This window comes from Ambystoma mexicanum, chromosome 10, assembly GCF_040938575.1.
Source record: "Ambystoma mexicanum isolate Mex_15411 chromosome 10, UKY_AmexF1_1, whole genome shotgun sequence".
Lineage (NCBI taxonomy): Eukaryota > Metazoa > Chordata > Amphibia > Caudata > Ambystomatidae > Ambystoma > Ambystoma mexicanum.
In genome coordinates this window covers 739,637,190-739,650,901 of record NC_090932.1, presented here as the reverse complement: position 1 = coordinate 739,650,901, position 13,712 = coordinate 739,637,190, and the positions used below count along the sequence as shown (strand labels likewise).

Here is a 13,712-nt window from a genome sequence, read left to right as displayed (position 1 = left end):
CCAAGGAGAATCCTTCTAGCCAGAGATCCGCTGCCATTGGGAGCCCCTCTGGTAGCAGAGTACTCGGGGTACTGCGTCTCACCTTGAACCAGTCCGGCTACCTCAGACGCTCCTGGCCACTGGCTGTGTAGAGCTTCCCTTACGTCGTTCATCAGCTTTGTCTCCCCCTTTGCCCCCCGGGCTCTATCCATGCCTGCGCTTCCTCTGGGAGATCAAAGAATCAGATCTTGTTTTTATCTATGATTTTAAGTCGCGTATGATAAATTAACATATACTTCAGTCCTGCCTCACGGAGCCTTACTTTAGCTGCTGCGTATTGCGCTCTGCTTTTCTGGACTTGGAAGGTATAATCAGGATTAACCGCCAATGCTGCCGAGGCCCTTTTGATTTCAGCTCCCTGTCTGGAATATGCCAATATTTTCTCCCGATCTTTATAATTCAAGACCTTAGCAATGATCGTTCTTGGCGGTGCACCTGTGGGTGGGCGTCTTGTCAGTGCCCTGTGGTCCCTTTCGATTTTGAAACCTCGCGTGAGGTTTCCAGGCCCAATCTCCTGAAGGTGCATATTCTCAATATAGGACGTAGGATCAGCACCCTCTTCCCCCTCCGGCAAGCCTACTATGCGTTTATTATTCCTCCTGGCGCGCCCGCCCTTCTGCTTTTTCCACTCTATTTTCCAGGAGGCTGACCTTCTGTTGTAGAATGTGGACATCTGCCCGCGTCTCGTGGAACGCTCCCGTGTTTTACTTCGATTGGGTCTCCAGGGTAGCAGTGTGCTCCGCCAAGTTCTGCACATCCTGGTGCAACAGGCCAACATCTACTTGTACTACCGCAATCAGCACGCTCAGAGGCCTTCAGGTCTGCTATTGCCTGCATCACCTGGTTGTGCATCTCCATAGTCTTGCACCCCTTCCCCAGCGCTGGTTCCATGTCACTTCCAGGGGGCTGTTGCTTGGCCTTAGCAAGGCCGTCCAACGTGGGTTGGCTTGGTTTCAGCTTAGCTGATGTGGGATGCATCGGGCCTGTCAAGTTCTTGGTACTCGTCCTCTGCCTTTTTCCGCCCCTAGCCCCCGTCATGGGTACCTGGGAGTGGGTATCAGTGCCTTAGTTGTTGCTAAGCGCTATCTGGGGCCCTCCATGGTGTGGCTGTCGTAGGGATTCACTTGCTTCCACTGACACAATCTCTGACCCCTATACTTGAGTGGCCTGAGAGTCTGTGCCTCCCATAGCACCAAACACAGGTTGTGCGCACTTGGGTGTATTATCTTTGTCTTATCCTGGCCCTGCACCAGGTATGGCTTGTGTCCTCAAGCCTGTTGCTGTAGCATGGAAGGTCAGCAGGATGATGCTGCTAGTGTCACAATTAGTCTGCTGCACCATGCGTAAACACACATTACTTGGGGAGTACAGGGGCTGCCTTCCATTTAACCCATGCAGGCTGATTCCTTGTGTTCAATACACCCACCCAGTATGTTCGCCTGTGGAGTTCCCAAAGTCCATGGATCCAGAGCACTGTCTAGCCTGTGGCCTCAGTACAGTCGCTCTCATTTCCTTTTATGGCTCCAAACCCTTTTTTTGGGGCGCGCATGCTGCTCTCTATGCAGCGAGGGCTGCAGAACCCAATAAGCGTGTTAATGTTTCACCCGCCGGCCCAGTTCTCCGTCGTGCACAGTCCCCACTCCGTCCTCTATGTGCGAGGATTTTGGCACTCAATCAGGCTATTAATGATTCACCGGAGCAATGGCCGCCGGAACCTTTGTTAAGTATGCTCGTTCCGGGGCTTTGTCATCAATGCCCTTCTCACAGTTACAGAGCCCGGGCCAGCCCGTGTGCGACTCCACACACCAGTCTCACCCCAAGGGGGCCGGGACTCTAAGGATCTAACCCTCACTTGCTTGCACTTCGATGTGAGGTCCCTGGTGCTCCCACGGGTGCAGCTGCGCTCTTCACTCCTCTTCTTGCCGATCCGGACTCTCCAGCAGCCGGGCGGTCGTCTGCCTCTGTGCGGCTGCCCCCTCAGGGACCGTCTTCTCCCAGGCCATGCCATGGCCACATCTTGAGCGCTGCCCAGCTTTGCAGCCTCTTTGTCCAACCGCGCTCACTCCCTCACTGCGACCGCCATGTTGAACAAAGGCACCTCCGGCAGACCACACTGTCTCGTTCCACAGCCCTCCTACGATCGCTGCACAGCTCCAATCTCGCAGCTTTGCACTGCTGTAGTGTTCCCCCACGTTTCCTCCAATTTTCCACTGAGTTTGTGTCGTAGCGCTTGCAATATAGCTGGATCTTCACAGGATCAGGAGCGAGCGGTCCGTTCAGGCGACCTACTCCACTGGCTGCCTAGCCACGCCCCCTGGGTCACAACCTACTTCTATCCCTCACACTTCACCTAAAGAATAATCCAACAGAAAGTTCCTTCTTCAGGAGAATGTCTCCCTTTCTCCCGATACTTGGATAGTGTTTAAAAGAATGTTCTCTTGCAACAAAAAGGCCATGGGGAATGACTCCCTTCCCCTGGCTTGCGGGTTCCACACAGCCTTTACACAAGTCCACGTCCTAGGCCAGGAGAATGACTCCCTTCTCCTGGCATCTTTAGGACAACTCCCAGTTCTTGACCAGGAGAATTACTGTTCTTCTGGTACTGGTCTGTATAGTTCACAATACGGCCAGTGTGAATGACTCCCTTCCCCTGATGATTAACAAGCTCTTTCTCACGACTTTCAGCTTGAAGTATATTTTGCTACTCTTTTTTGGTGTTACCAATGTCCCAAATCCTTCTTTGGTGATCAATGGGCTTATATTGGACACTTCGGCAAATAAGTTCTCCTCGGATTGCCCAGTTGGCCAATGTTGGGGTCTCAGGCCCTTCTCTGTTCGTCAGTGGTCTTACTGCCAAAACTGCGATGAGGAAGTTCTCGATTTCTTAGTTACTTTTTGTTGGGGTCTCAGACCCTTCTCTAGTTGTCAGTGGGCTTACTGTTGCCACTGCAGCGAGGAAGTTCTCCTCTGATGCTCAGTTTGCACTTGTTAGGGTCTCTGACCCGTGTCTGGTAGTCAGTGGGCTTGTTGTCACTGCGATGAGGAAGCTCTCCTCGGTTGCTTGGTATGCAATGATTAGGGTCCCTATCTTGTTTCTGCTGGTCAGTGGGCTAATTGTTGCCACTACAACGAGGAAGCTTTCCTTAGAGGCTTGGTTTGCAATAGTTAGGGTCCCCGACCCATCTCTGGTGGTCAGTGGGATTATTGTTGCCACTGCGACGAGTAAGCTCTCCTCGCATGCTAGGTACACAATTGTTAGAGTCCCCGACACATCTCTCGTCCACACCGACAGTGTTTGAAAGTCCTGCTGGTTTTCACACCTGTTGCCTCTCCCAGCTGGGCTTGACAGCTTTGTTAGTTTGTCGTCTTTTCTTATACAATTTTGCTAGTCCCGCCCTGGCTGATTGTCAGCGTCCTTTGTTTCTGTTAACAACTTGATCTTCATGCCTCTTCAGGGCCACCTTGTACCAGTACTAGCCAAGTCCATGATCTTTGTGTCTTATATGCTCTTCTTCGTCTGAGTACTTTCTACTTTAGCTATATCCCATGTGTTACAAACATACACAGGTTTTGTAAGGAGTCATTATTGAAAGACAGACACAAGTTTGCCATGTTTTTTGTTAAAGACTTTTATTGAAAATAAAGGGGTTGGGAAAAGGCTGCTCTGATCCTGCTCTAAGAGGAATTTCCCTACCTAAAGACAAACTAATGATCTGTCCGTGTCGGGATGTAAAAAACAAAACTGTCATGTGTCCAAAGTTCTATTCTGACCCTCACACTGCAAACTTAACTCCAAGGTGAAAAAGGGAACGGTTTTTAACCTTAAGTGGTTGAAAAAGTGTTAATAAAGGAAAATGATAAAAGTTTCTTCAATAATTAAGTTCTTGGTTCCAGAGAGTAGTTCCCTTCCCCTGGATCCTTTATTTCTTGAGGTTAATACACTGTTGTTCTCTGGACTTCTCAAAGTAAAAGGTCCTTGGTTCCAGAGGGCGTTTCCCCATCCTATGAACCCATCCTATGAATTCCTCTTTACTCTGTTTTTGTTCAGAACAGTTCCTTGGGCACTTCTTGGCCAAGTATAACACTTGCACAACAACTATTTTATTTCACAATGTTGGCTTCTTTCAGAACAGTTCTTTGGGCCTCTCTTGGCCAAGTGCAACACTGGCACATACAACTTAACACAATGCTTTTCAGCTGCCTGGTATAACTCCCCTGCCAGGACTTTCTTTGTTACACATTTGGAATTGCCTGGTGTACTCTCCTGCCAGGACCTCTAATGTCCACACACTTGTGATTGCCAGGTAAACTCTTTTGCCCGGACTTCTGCTAAACTCATTCTTATCCCCCAAAGGCTCCACCCTTCGGTTTTCCCGACCTGTCTCTCAAACGTTTCTCTTAGAGTTTCACTCATACTCAGCATGCCCTGATTGCATACAATTCTCGTTATTTCCATGTATCTATGCCTCATCAGAGGACCAGGGTCTCTTAAATTTCTAACTCCCATGCCTTGGCGGCACGTGCCTTTTCCCATGGGCTCACTGGTTCAGTTTTCCTTGCTTTCATCAGGACTTTTCTCTCTTCCTTGCTGCTCTGGTTTAGTGGTTCCAGCCTCCTCTGTCAATCTGTGGTGCGTGGTTTGCATTCTTCCGCATAGACGTTATCTTTCCTGGGCTGTACTGAACTCGCCTCCCCTTGTTATAGAGTCTGCTTCCTTTTTGCAGGTAAGGAAACGTTCCTCTGCCATGCTCTTCTTGACCAAATTCTCCTTCATTATTCTACGCAGCATTGCAGGGTGCAGGCAGCACCTTCCAGCTACTATACCGTGTTCCACTGACGCATAGATTTGTACACCAGTGAAAAGTCCTCACTCGGGCTTCTCAGTTTGCCCCCACAGCTTCAGGGATTTCCAAAACCCATTCCGGTCTGCACACAGTCTCTCTGCTTACCACCTCTTCCACCTTGTTCTTGTCGCCAGCATGTACACTCCCTATTTGTTCTAGGAGAAAGACTCTCGCCACTATGGTTCGCCCACTCCATATAAACTGTAGCCACTTTATGTGTCCTGGTACCACATCAATGACCAGAACAGTACGTTGGAATCCAGGCTCCCTCAATCTTCATTATTCTTGTCTCCTTCCTCGTCTCAGTCATTTCGGAGTTGTAGTCCATTTCTGATAACTTGTATAATGATCCAGGTGACATTTCTTAATGGCTTTAGAAGGCAAGTCAGTCTTGGAAGATCGATATGTGGAAGGCATATTTGAATGTAAAGATTGGCCTATGGGTTTTGGCGAAAGAGAATGAATATCCCTACCAGGGAAGGGTTGGTCTGCACCTTCCTCCAATGATGTCGACTCCCTCCCTTGAGAATTACCCTCCCGTAGGCGATTCTACCTCATATAGTTGCCCCCAGTGTCAGGAACAGCACACTGTTGTGGTCTCCTGGTCACACTGGGAGAGGTCACTGCTGGGAAATAAGTGATGATTCTTTCTGATCTGATTCATCACACTTTGCTCTCAATAAAATGGCTCTGAATGGAGAGGGGGGCTGGGGAATGGTGGGGAGTGCCATTGCTCAATGGGCTGTACCCTAGGTGACTGTCCTTATCCCCAGAGGGGACAAGGATTCCATGTCGTCTTTGAGTACAGTTTGAATTGACTCCAAGTCCTCTGGGTAATTTGGGCCCTTCCTGGGCCATTTTAACAGATTGTAGCAGAGGTGATGGTTTTCACAGCGTCATCGGACTGTCGAGGGGTCCCCACCGGGGCCCCATAGGCTATGGAGATGACCTGTGGAGAACAAGATTACGTGCAACAAACAGCAGTCGACAGGAGCCCCTTTGGAGAAAGTCCTGTCCGGTCCCTGCAGGCCACCCCCATAGGGCGTGGGCAGACAGCTGGCTGTTAGGGGAAAGTCAATGCTGAAGAGCTTAAGCAGATCCATGGATGTAGGCATGACATTTGAGGAGTGGCGTAGGGCACACCACACCCTGACAGCCATGTAGGTAGGAACATTATGGGACTACATTACCCACCATGACGTGGGCCGGATACTCCCAGATTAATTTAAGTTTTATAAAAGCACAACCAGCCTTTGTAGGCCATGTGCAGTAATACAGCAAGCCAAAAGACACCATTCAGAATAACTCAATAGTGTCCCAGGTGGCAACAGAAAACACAGCACACGCATTAGTAGTAGCTGAAATCCCAAAAAATAGGAGATCATCCCATTTCATACACAGTGAAATCACACGTGACCCATAACTGAAGAACACTGCCTATTCATGAGAAACTAACACATATAGAACACCTGCCGTACTCCCTACACGTATGCACAGAGACGAGGCACCACACAAGGTCAAATACAATTGCCTGTCTCATGGCCTAGGAATGAGGGATGGTAACTTCTTTAATGAGCAATTAACAGTCCATGGGCCTCTCTACCCCCCACCCTTTGTCTGGCTCATGGCTTGACGGCCTGTCAAATATCCAAGGCTGGTTAGCAAGAAGCCATCCCTTTAGAAACCCCAATTTTATGCCGCCTATGAAGTAAGGTGCCAACCAATTATCTGTTGTAGAGATATGACAGTTTAACCTTTATCAATATAGGCGTGGTCTCAGGAGGAGCCATCAGGCAAGAATGACCCAATTAGATGTTTGAACTCTATAGAGTGTATATGTAGCCACCACCACTAACCAATCCCCATAGGTTTTTGTAAACTCGAAATTGTAAAACTTAAATCATTGTTTGTAATGGATGTGCCAAGAGAAACAAGATTTCAATGCTTGTATGCTGTCTCTGCTTTATTTGGATCATAATAAAGCCGGATTTGACTTTGCACTTTGTCTACGAGTCCGGTTTGGATTGACTCCAAATCCTCTGGTTAATTTGGGACTTTCCTGGGCCATCTTAACAACGTTGTTGGTGTTAATAGTAGTCAAGTGGCTTACAGGAAGTAGGTCTTCCCCATACCCATCTAACCATAGGGGAGGTTTAAGTGCATGTCGTGAGAAAATAAGCCTATATTTAGGATTGGGATATTTGATCCGGGGGACGTTGACTTTGCAGCATTGGTAACAACGTTTGAACAAATCGTTTAGTATGCCATAATAAAATCTAATATCGAGTCAGAGTTAAAAAGAATATTTGATGTTAATCGGGTTTCATGACCCAGTTGATTCACTATTGCCATATCCTCTGTTCCGATGACTTGCAATGATACAATGCTCTGTAGCATTTGTAGGATGGTTACTCGATTCAAAGGAGGATGCAGTCTTTGTAAAAACAGACCTTGTATCTGTAGTGCTTGCTGTGAGCCCTGCAGATCATACTCAATGTCAAGAGGTTGCCTGTTCGTAAAGCCTGGGGAGACTTGGCAAGATTTAGAGGCACAGGTGGGATAAGACATTTTACTCATAGGCTTCGCTGAGCCGACATCTTTAGATGGAACGCCCAATAGGTGTATTTGGAACAGAAACTCCAATCCATCAAATGTTTGCATGTCGTCATCTTCAAGGTCAAGCATCGTGTTTTTAATGCCTGGTGGTTGTTCCTTTTGTATAGGACGAGTGCTGCTAGGCAGGACCAATCTTGCCACAGCTGGTTTGGTTAGATATGCACAGATGTCACCCCCATTTCAATCCATTCCGCAATCCCCCTTTTGTTAAAATATTTGCATCTGCACTGCCCTATATAAACAGCTTGTATCACTAAAAAGAGTCCATTTCAATATGCAAATCTCCTTTTCTATGTGCAATACCTCTTTTGTCCCCTAAGGGTTGCCTCCATCATAACGGATTACAATCCACGGTCTGCCAGGGGTTAATTACTTTCCCTCCCATGCACAGCTGCCAGGGCAGTGAATGGCTGGCCTATGTGTCCCATGGTTTCCTCAGTGCCTTTTATATTTGATAGGGCTACAACAACTCATTTTCTTCGCTGCCGGTGCTTGATGCAGGGCTACAGTATCCCATTTTCCTATGTAGTGGTGCGTGAATTATGCTGGCTTCCCCACATAGACTACTCAAGTATTCAGCAGGTCCGTCGAGACGAGATTCTTGAGCCCTGGGGTGGTGTGGGGGGAAGGGGGACATTGCAGTCATAGCCTTCGAAGTCTCACACAGTTTTAACGGTTGATTTTCAATGTGCCACAGCTCCTGTAAACAAATCTTCAAAGCAGGCAAGTCGATCATCCCTGGCAGGGGAGTCCTGTTTATTGTCATTAGGCTGACATTTCTAGGTGATCCCCGCATTGGGGACATGTTGGTACAGTCAGGTAAGTCAATACATTGCAACTTACAAACACATTACGCATAAATAAAAGTAACTTTTAAAAAAGTCACTGCATCTGTGTTTTTCTACCATATCCCCCCTAATTTCCTCAGATTGATAACCTGATAATAGCTATACCTGTAGGTCATCCTATACCTCACCTGGCCCCAGGGCTTATATTTGGTTCACCCTCTCTATTTAAATAAGGGATTTTAGACTGCAACGCCATGCCCCTTTGACCATTTTGACTTCTATACCTTCACTAATTTTGCAAGTAAAGCATAATGAGAAATATTTGGAAGTTCAGCTTTATAGAATGTCTTGATTCAAATGCATTATAAATATAAACTTATAACGAACAGTAATAAACATGTTGTATGTCTATAGCACCAATATACTCCTATGGGATGAATGTGTCCTGCACAAATACTATGCTTCCCAGAAGTACCTATAAGATGAACAGAAAATAAGTCGATTGCAGGCTCTATTAAAGCTTTCAGTGATCAATGCTTGGTTTCAGGTGGAAGGAGTGGGATAGAAGGGAAGATTGGCTTAAATGGCACGATCTTAAAAAAACAGAATTGAAGTAATCTGTTATACAACCAGACGTCTATGCTATATTAACTACATCACTGCTCTTTAACACCTCCAACAAACGTTGATATGCTTTAATTGCACCTGGACTGCGGTTTCCACACAAAAAAGCCATTATGTACCTTTCTACTCTTGTTTCTCTATTTCTCCTTTTCTTTCCCTGGTCCCTTGAAATGATATCTGTATATGGTGCATTAAATATTAAAATAAAATAAATACAATAACAAGACAGTAATAAAATTACCTATCATTTTACTGGGCGAGAGTTTATGAGTGAGGCATAGTTCCGTTATTAATCGCTTTATTTTGATTCAAGAAAGGAGATTGTTGCAGGTCTATAACCCATTCAAATAGGAGTAAAGCAAACACTGACCTTTTTGAGGTTCTTTATCTTTTTGTCTACATCAGGATCTCCAGAGGTTTCTGCAACGGTTGCACTGTTCAGTGAACTGTGTTGGTCTGGCTCGTGGTCTGGCTCACACACTGGCTCTGACACTGCATCAGATTTACCTTCCTGAGCCATTAAAAACATTTTTATGTTAAACATGCTTGACCAACATAATAATGAATATTTTCAATGATGAATTTGAGCACCAATGGATCGATAAACATGCACACTGTAGTACATGTGCAATTACTATCATTAGGAAGATGTCAATGCAGCTTGATGTGGACAAGAAAGTGAAATACATGTAAAAAGTAATTGTTGGTCTCGCAAAGGTTTAAAAAGCAATGTAATCACTTTTTCATAAGACAAATCCATACATTTATTGAACCATATGTAACAAATCTCAAATTCAATTTTGAACATTATGTTTGTTCCAAACATACCCAATCTGTTTACATACAAATGCCCATCAATGTCAAAAAACCCTCAAACCATTAACAATAAGAAGCGATTGGAAAAGTTAAATGAGATTTGGCATTATAAAACAAATTAATAATACAAAAAAATAAGATAATGGATCCCACAATTGCCAGTACATGTCATTCGGTGAATTCACATCTTCGATGTTGAGTTATTCACAAGAAAAGAGAACCGAGACAGAACTTGCCCCAAAAAGAACAAAAAAGAACCGAACCTAACGACACAGTGCCTCAATAACCACAGGGTACCAGAAAATCCACCTCAGTATATTTTGGTGCTGAGAACATGTTACACTAGGTTGTATGGTGGCACACATTCTTTGGTAACAGTTTCTTACTGATCTGTCAATTAGGCTTCGGATGCAGCACAAAAACATCTGCCATTCAAGAGATGGATGAGAAACACTTCATCTTTGACAACTCTGACACCCCAGCCTTCAGGTACTCCTTGATCCCTCCTCAGTCTCCACATATTAAACCAACCCTCATCAACATACTTTACAGCCGCACCAGCATCAGAGATATGATGCTTCACCTCCTACATTGTAGATTGTTGTCGATTTGTCTGGAAGGATGCCCACAGATCACCAGCTCTACAAATCCCACAGGTATCCATCTTCTCACCCATGACCATCAACCTCTACATGGAGCCCTTAGCAACTCTCATCAGCAACAACACCCAGTTACATCAATATGCAGACAATACTCTATTCTAACTGAATATAATCCATCAAAGACATATACCAACTCAAGGCATGAATCGCTCTGATCCAGATCTGGTTTCCAGCATCTACCGCAAACTGAACCCCATTAAAATAAAATTCCTGCTCCTTACCAATATCATGTAACAATTCCCACATCCAAGTATCTCTATCCACCATGAACCTGGAGGGATTCACCACACAGTTGATAACCTCTGCTGAGTCTCCCTCTGACTCAGAGCGCCACCTCTCCTTCAAAACAACACAACGATAAAAACTCAAGAAGCATGGTACACATTATGTATTCCCCCTTACCAAAAATCAAGTCCCTCCTACCAAACATCTGCTTTAGGTCCAGGATACAGCCAATAGTCCGATATCAGCTGGACAGAAGAAACTCCTTGTTCACCGACCTACCCAGAAATACTGTAGCACTTTGAATAGTGTCGTCCAGATAGCTGCGCATCTCTGAGGTCTCTGCAAATACGACATCAGGGGTAAAGTGCTCAAGTTGCAGGCAACTAGCGAGCCATAAAACACCACTCGGCCCCTCAGTTCATCACATGCACCCAGCACCCCATGTTATAATCGCCAAGAGTCAATTGTCACTCACCAATGGATAGCAGCGAGTAGACATTTTAAGGCCTTATCAGATAACAACCTAAATTGTTGAACTTCACTGGCTACCCCTAAAAGAACACATCACCTTCAAAGTCAGCAGCATCATCATCATACACAAAGCTGCCACCATGCACGCCCCCTACTATCAGGCAGACAGATGCAATCTCTGGTAGTAGATTTTCTCAAGTCAGGACCTTGGCAGAGCAACATAAATGCATAAAGAGAAGCAGGAAATTAGCATTTTCAGTCTGCGTCCGAAACTGTGGGTCCTCATACATTTTGGCATCAGATTCCCCCCAAACCTAAGTAGTTCAGTTAATAAATCAAGAGCCCCCTCTTTATACCCTGCAAGATAAACCTCCAGCCCACCATTCCCAGTATACCACCCGACCACCATCTACAGCCCAATGTATTCTACCACCATGTGCCCTTTTAGCACTGTTACATATTCCTCACCAAATGTAAAAATAACTATTACTTGCTACTTTACATGACATGGCAGTAATAAATGCTATGTTGTAACAACACCCTACCCACCTCCATGTAACCATCTAATGTATGCCTGAACCCCAATCTATGTGCAGTACTTTGTTGCTTTCTGGAGCTAGATCCGTGGTCAATAAATACCCAAAATGAAATAAATAATACAAAATAACAAACTGGGTTATTTTGTAGCATAATGATGCAACGTTCTTATTTAACTTCAGAATAGAAAGACGTTTGAAATGCACAATATTATTGTGCTGGGTTACAGCCAGAAGAATACATTAAACGGACTAAGGGGGTCATCAGAGTTATGCCCTGTTCAACTTTTTTAAATCTTTTTAAAAAAATCTTTTTATTAGTGGTCACATCAGACACAACAGCGCCATTTCCACATCATATTCAACACGTCATACAAGGATGCATCTCTTAATCGCAATAATGTGATACAAGTTGCATGGAGGTTTAGTCATCAGAAAGCATTTCACACAAATACACCCTAGAGAGGGCTCAAATGTCCTTTGGTCGACTTGTACCGGGCTGGGTCAAGACCTATTGCTCCTCACATTCATTAACATAAGTCAATTCACGAAGGAAAGTATTGATGTTTGGCGGTGTGGGACTTTTCCAGGCTTGCAGAATACATTTTTTTGCCACCGCACAGGAGACATTGAATAACCTTCTAGTTGTTTCCGAGCACTTACCGATGTCCCCAAACAAATATCTTTGAGGCGTCAAAGCAGGGGGAATCTGGGTAATTTCTTCCAACATTCCAGCCACCATTCCCCAGAAACCCGCCAAAGCTGGGCATTCCCAATACATTTGAAAGGATCCTGCCTGAGGCAGTCCACATTTAGGACAGTCAGCTGAGCAGTCTGCTGTAAATTTGGCCACTTTAGCCGGTGTATAATGTAGCCTATTCAGGATTTTAAACTGGATCGGACGCAGACTGGTGTTGAGTGAACACATTTTTTGTAAGCGCACAGTATTTACCCCATTTCTCCTCACCAATAGGCATTTGTAGGTCTGCCTCCCACTTATCTTCGACCCGGTTTGTCGGGTGAGTCTGCACCGATACATACAACTTGGAAATCCCCAGACCCTCTCTCGTTGTAGCCAATTGTAGACATGGGTGTAGGGTGGGGGGGTTCATCAGGAAAGAGTGACCACCGCTCATGAAATGCAGATCTCATCCGATAGTACTGAAGTGTTTTAAGTGGCCCTCCACCCACCGCACTCACAAAGTCTTCCAGAGTCACAAACTTCCCATTTGGGAACATATCACCCATCTTGATTTCTCTATTGGGGTCCCAGGTTTCCTGTAAATGTACATCGTATGTTGGGGGGATGCCTGGGAAATTCCATAGGGGAACCTCCGGATTGTAGGGTGTGTCTAATTTCAGCCGCTTGTATATCGTCCCACAAGCCCGGACCGTACAGCTCACTGGATCGTATTCGCATGAGTCTTTATGCCGCGCATTGAAAATTACCGATTGAATGTCTGAGAGATTTGGTGTGTTTCTCTATCCATGTATGTGGTGACGTATCTGATCAATTATTTTGCGAATTGTGCTTGAGCAACCAAATAATAGAGCTCGAAATCCGGCGCAGCAATGCCTCCAGTGCAGTATGGCTCAGTCATCTTTTCCCATCCTATTCCAGCCGTCTTCCCATTCCAGAGAAACGTTACTACCATGGATCGGAGTTTAGCGAAAATGTCCCTGCCAGGCCAAATGGGCACATTCACAAAGAAGTATAGTAATTTGGGGAGAAAGATCATTTTGAGAATTGCAACCCTGCCATACAGGGAGATGGGAAGGCGCCCCCACATCTGAAATTTAGTACTGAGCAATTGGAATTTATGTTCGTGGTTGTCCGAGTACAAAGTGTGTCTACTTCTAGAAACCAGAACTCCCAGGTATCTAATGTTGTTCTGACCACTTGAGTCCACACGTCATAACTCAACATTTGGTAGCAGGGGTAAGCAGGAATATTTCCGACTTAGCATTATTTATGGTATAACCAGAATAATCAGCAAATTCATGTACATCTGCCATTATGGGTTCAATGTTTTTTTCAGGCTCTCGGATATATAATAACGTATTGTCTGCATATAACAAAATTAATTGGGT

The 13,712-nt window shown here is 45.3% G+C and overlaps 1 protein-coding gene across 1 annotated transcript in view; it reads right to left on the bottom strand.

Moving 5' to 3' along the window:
- The window catches only part of EIF2A (eukaryotic translation initiation factor 2A), a 627,352-nt gene that overhangs the window by 149,721 nt on the left and 463,919 nt on the right, over nt 1-13,712 (bottom strand). The window contains exon 12 of the mRNA XM_069618378.1: nt 9,282-9,422. Coding sequence (XP_069474479.1) covers nt 9,282-9,422 — 141 coding nt within the window. The remainder of the gene's footprint in view (nt 1-9,281; nt 9,423-13,712) is intronic.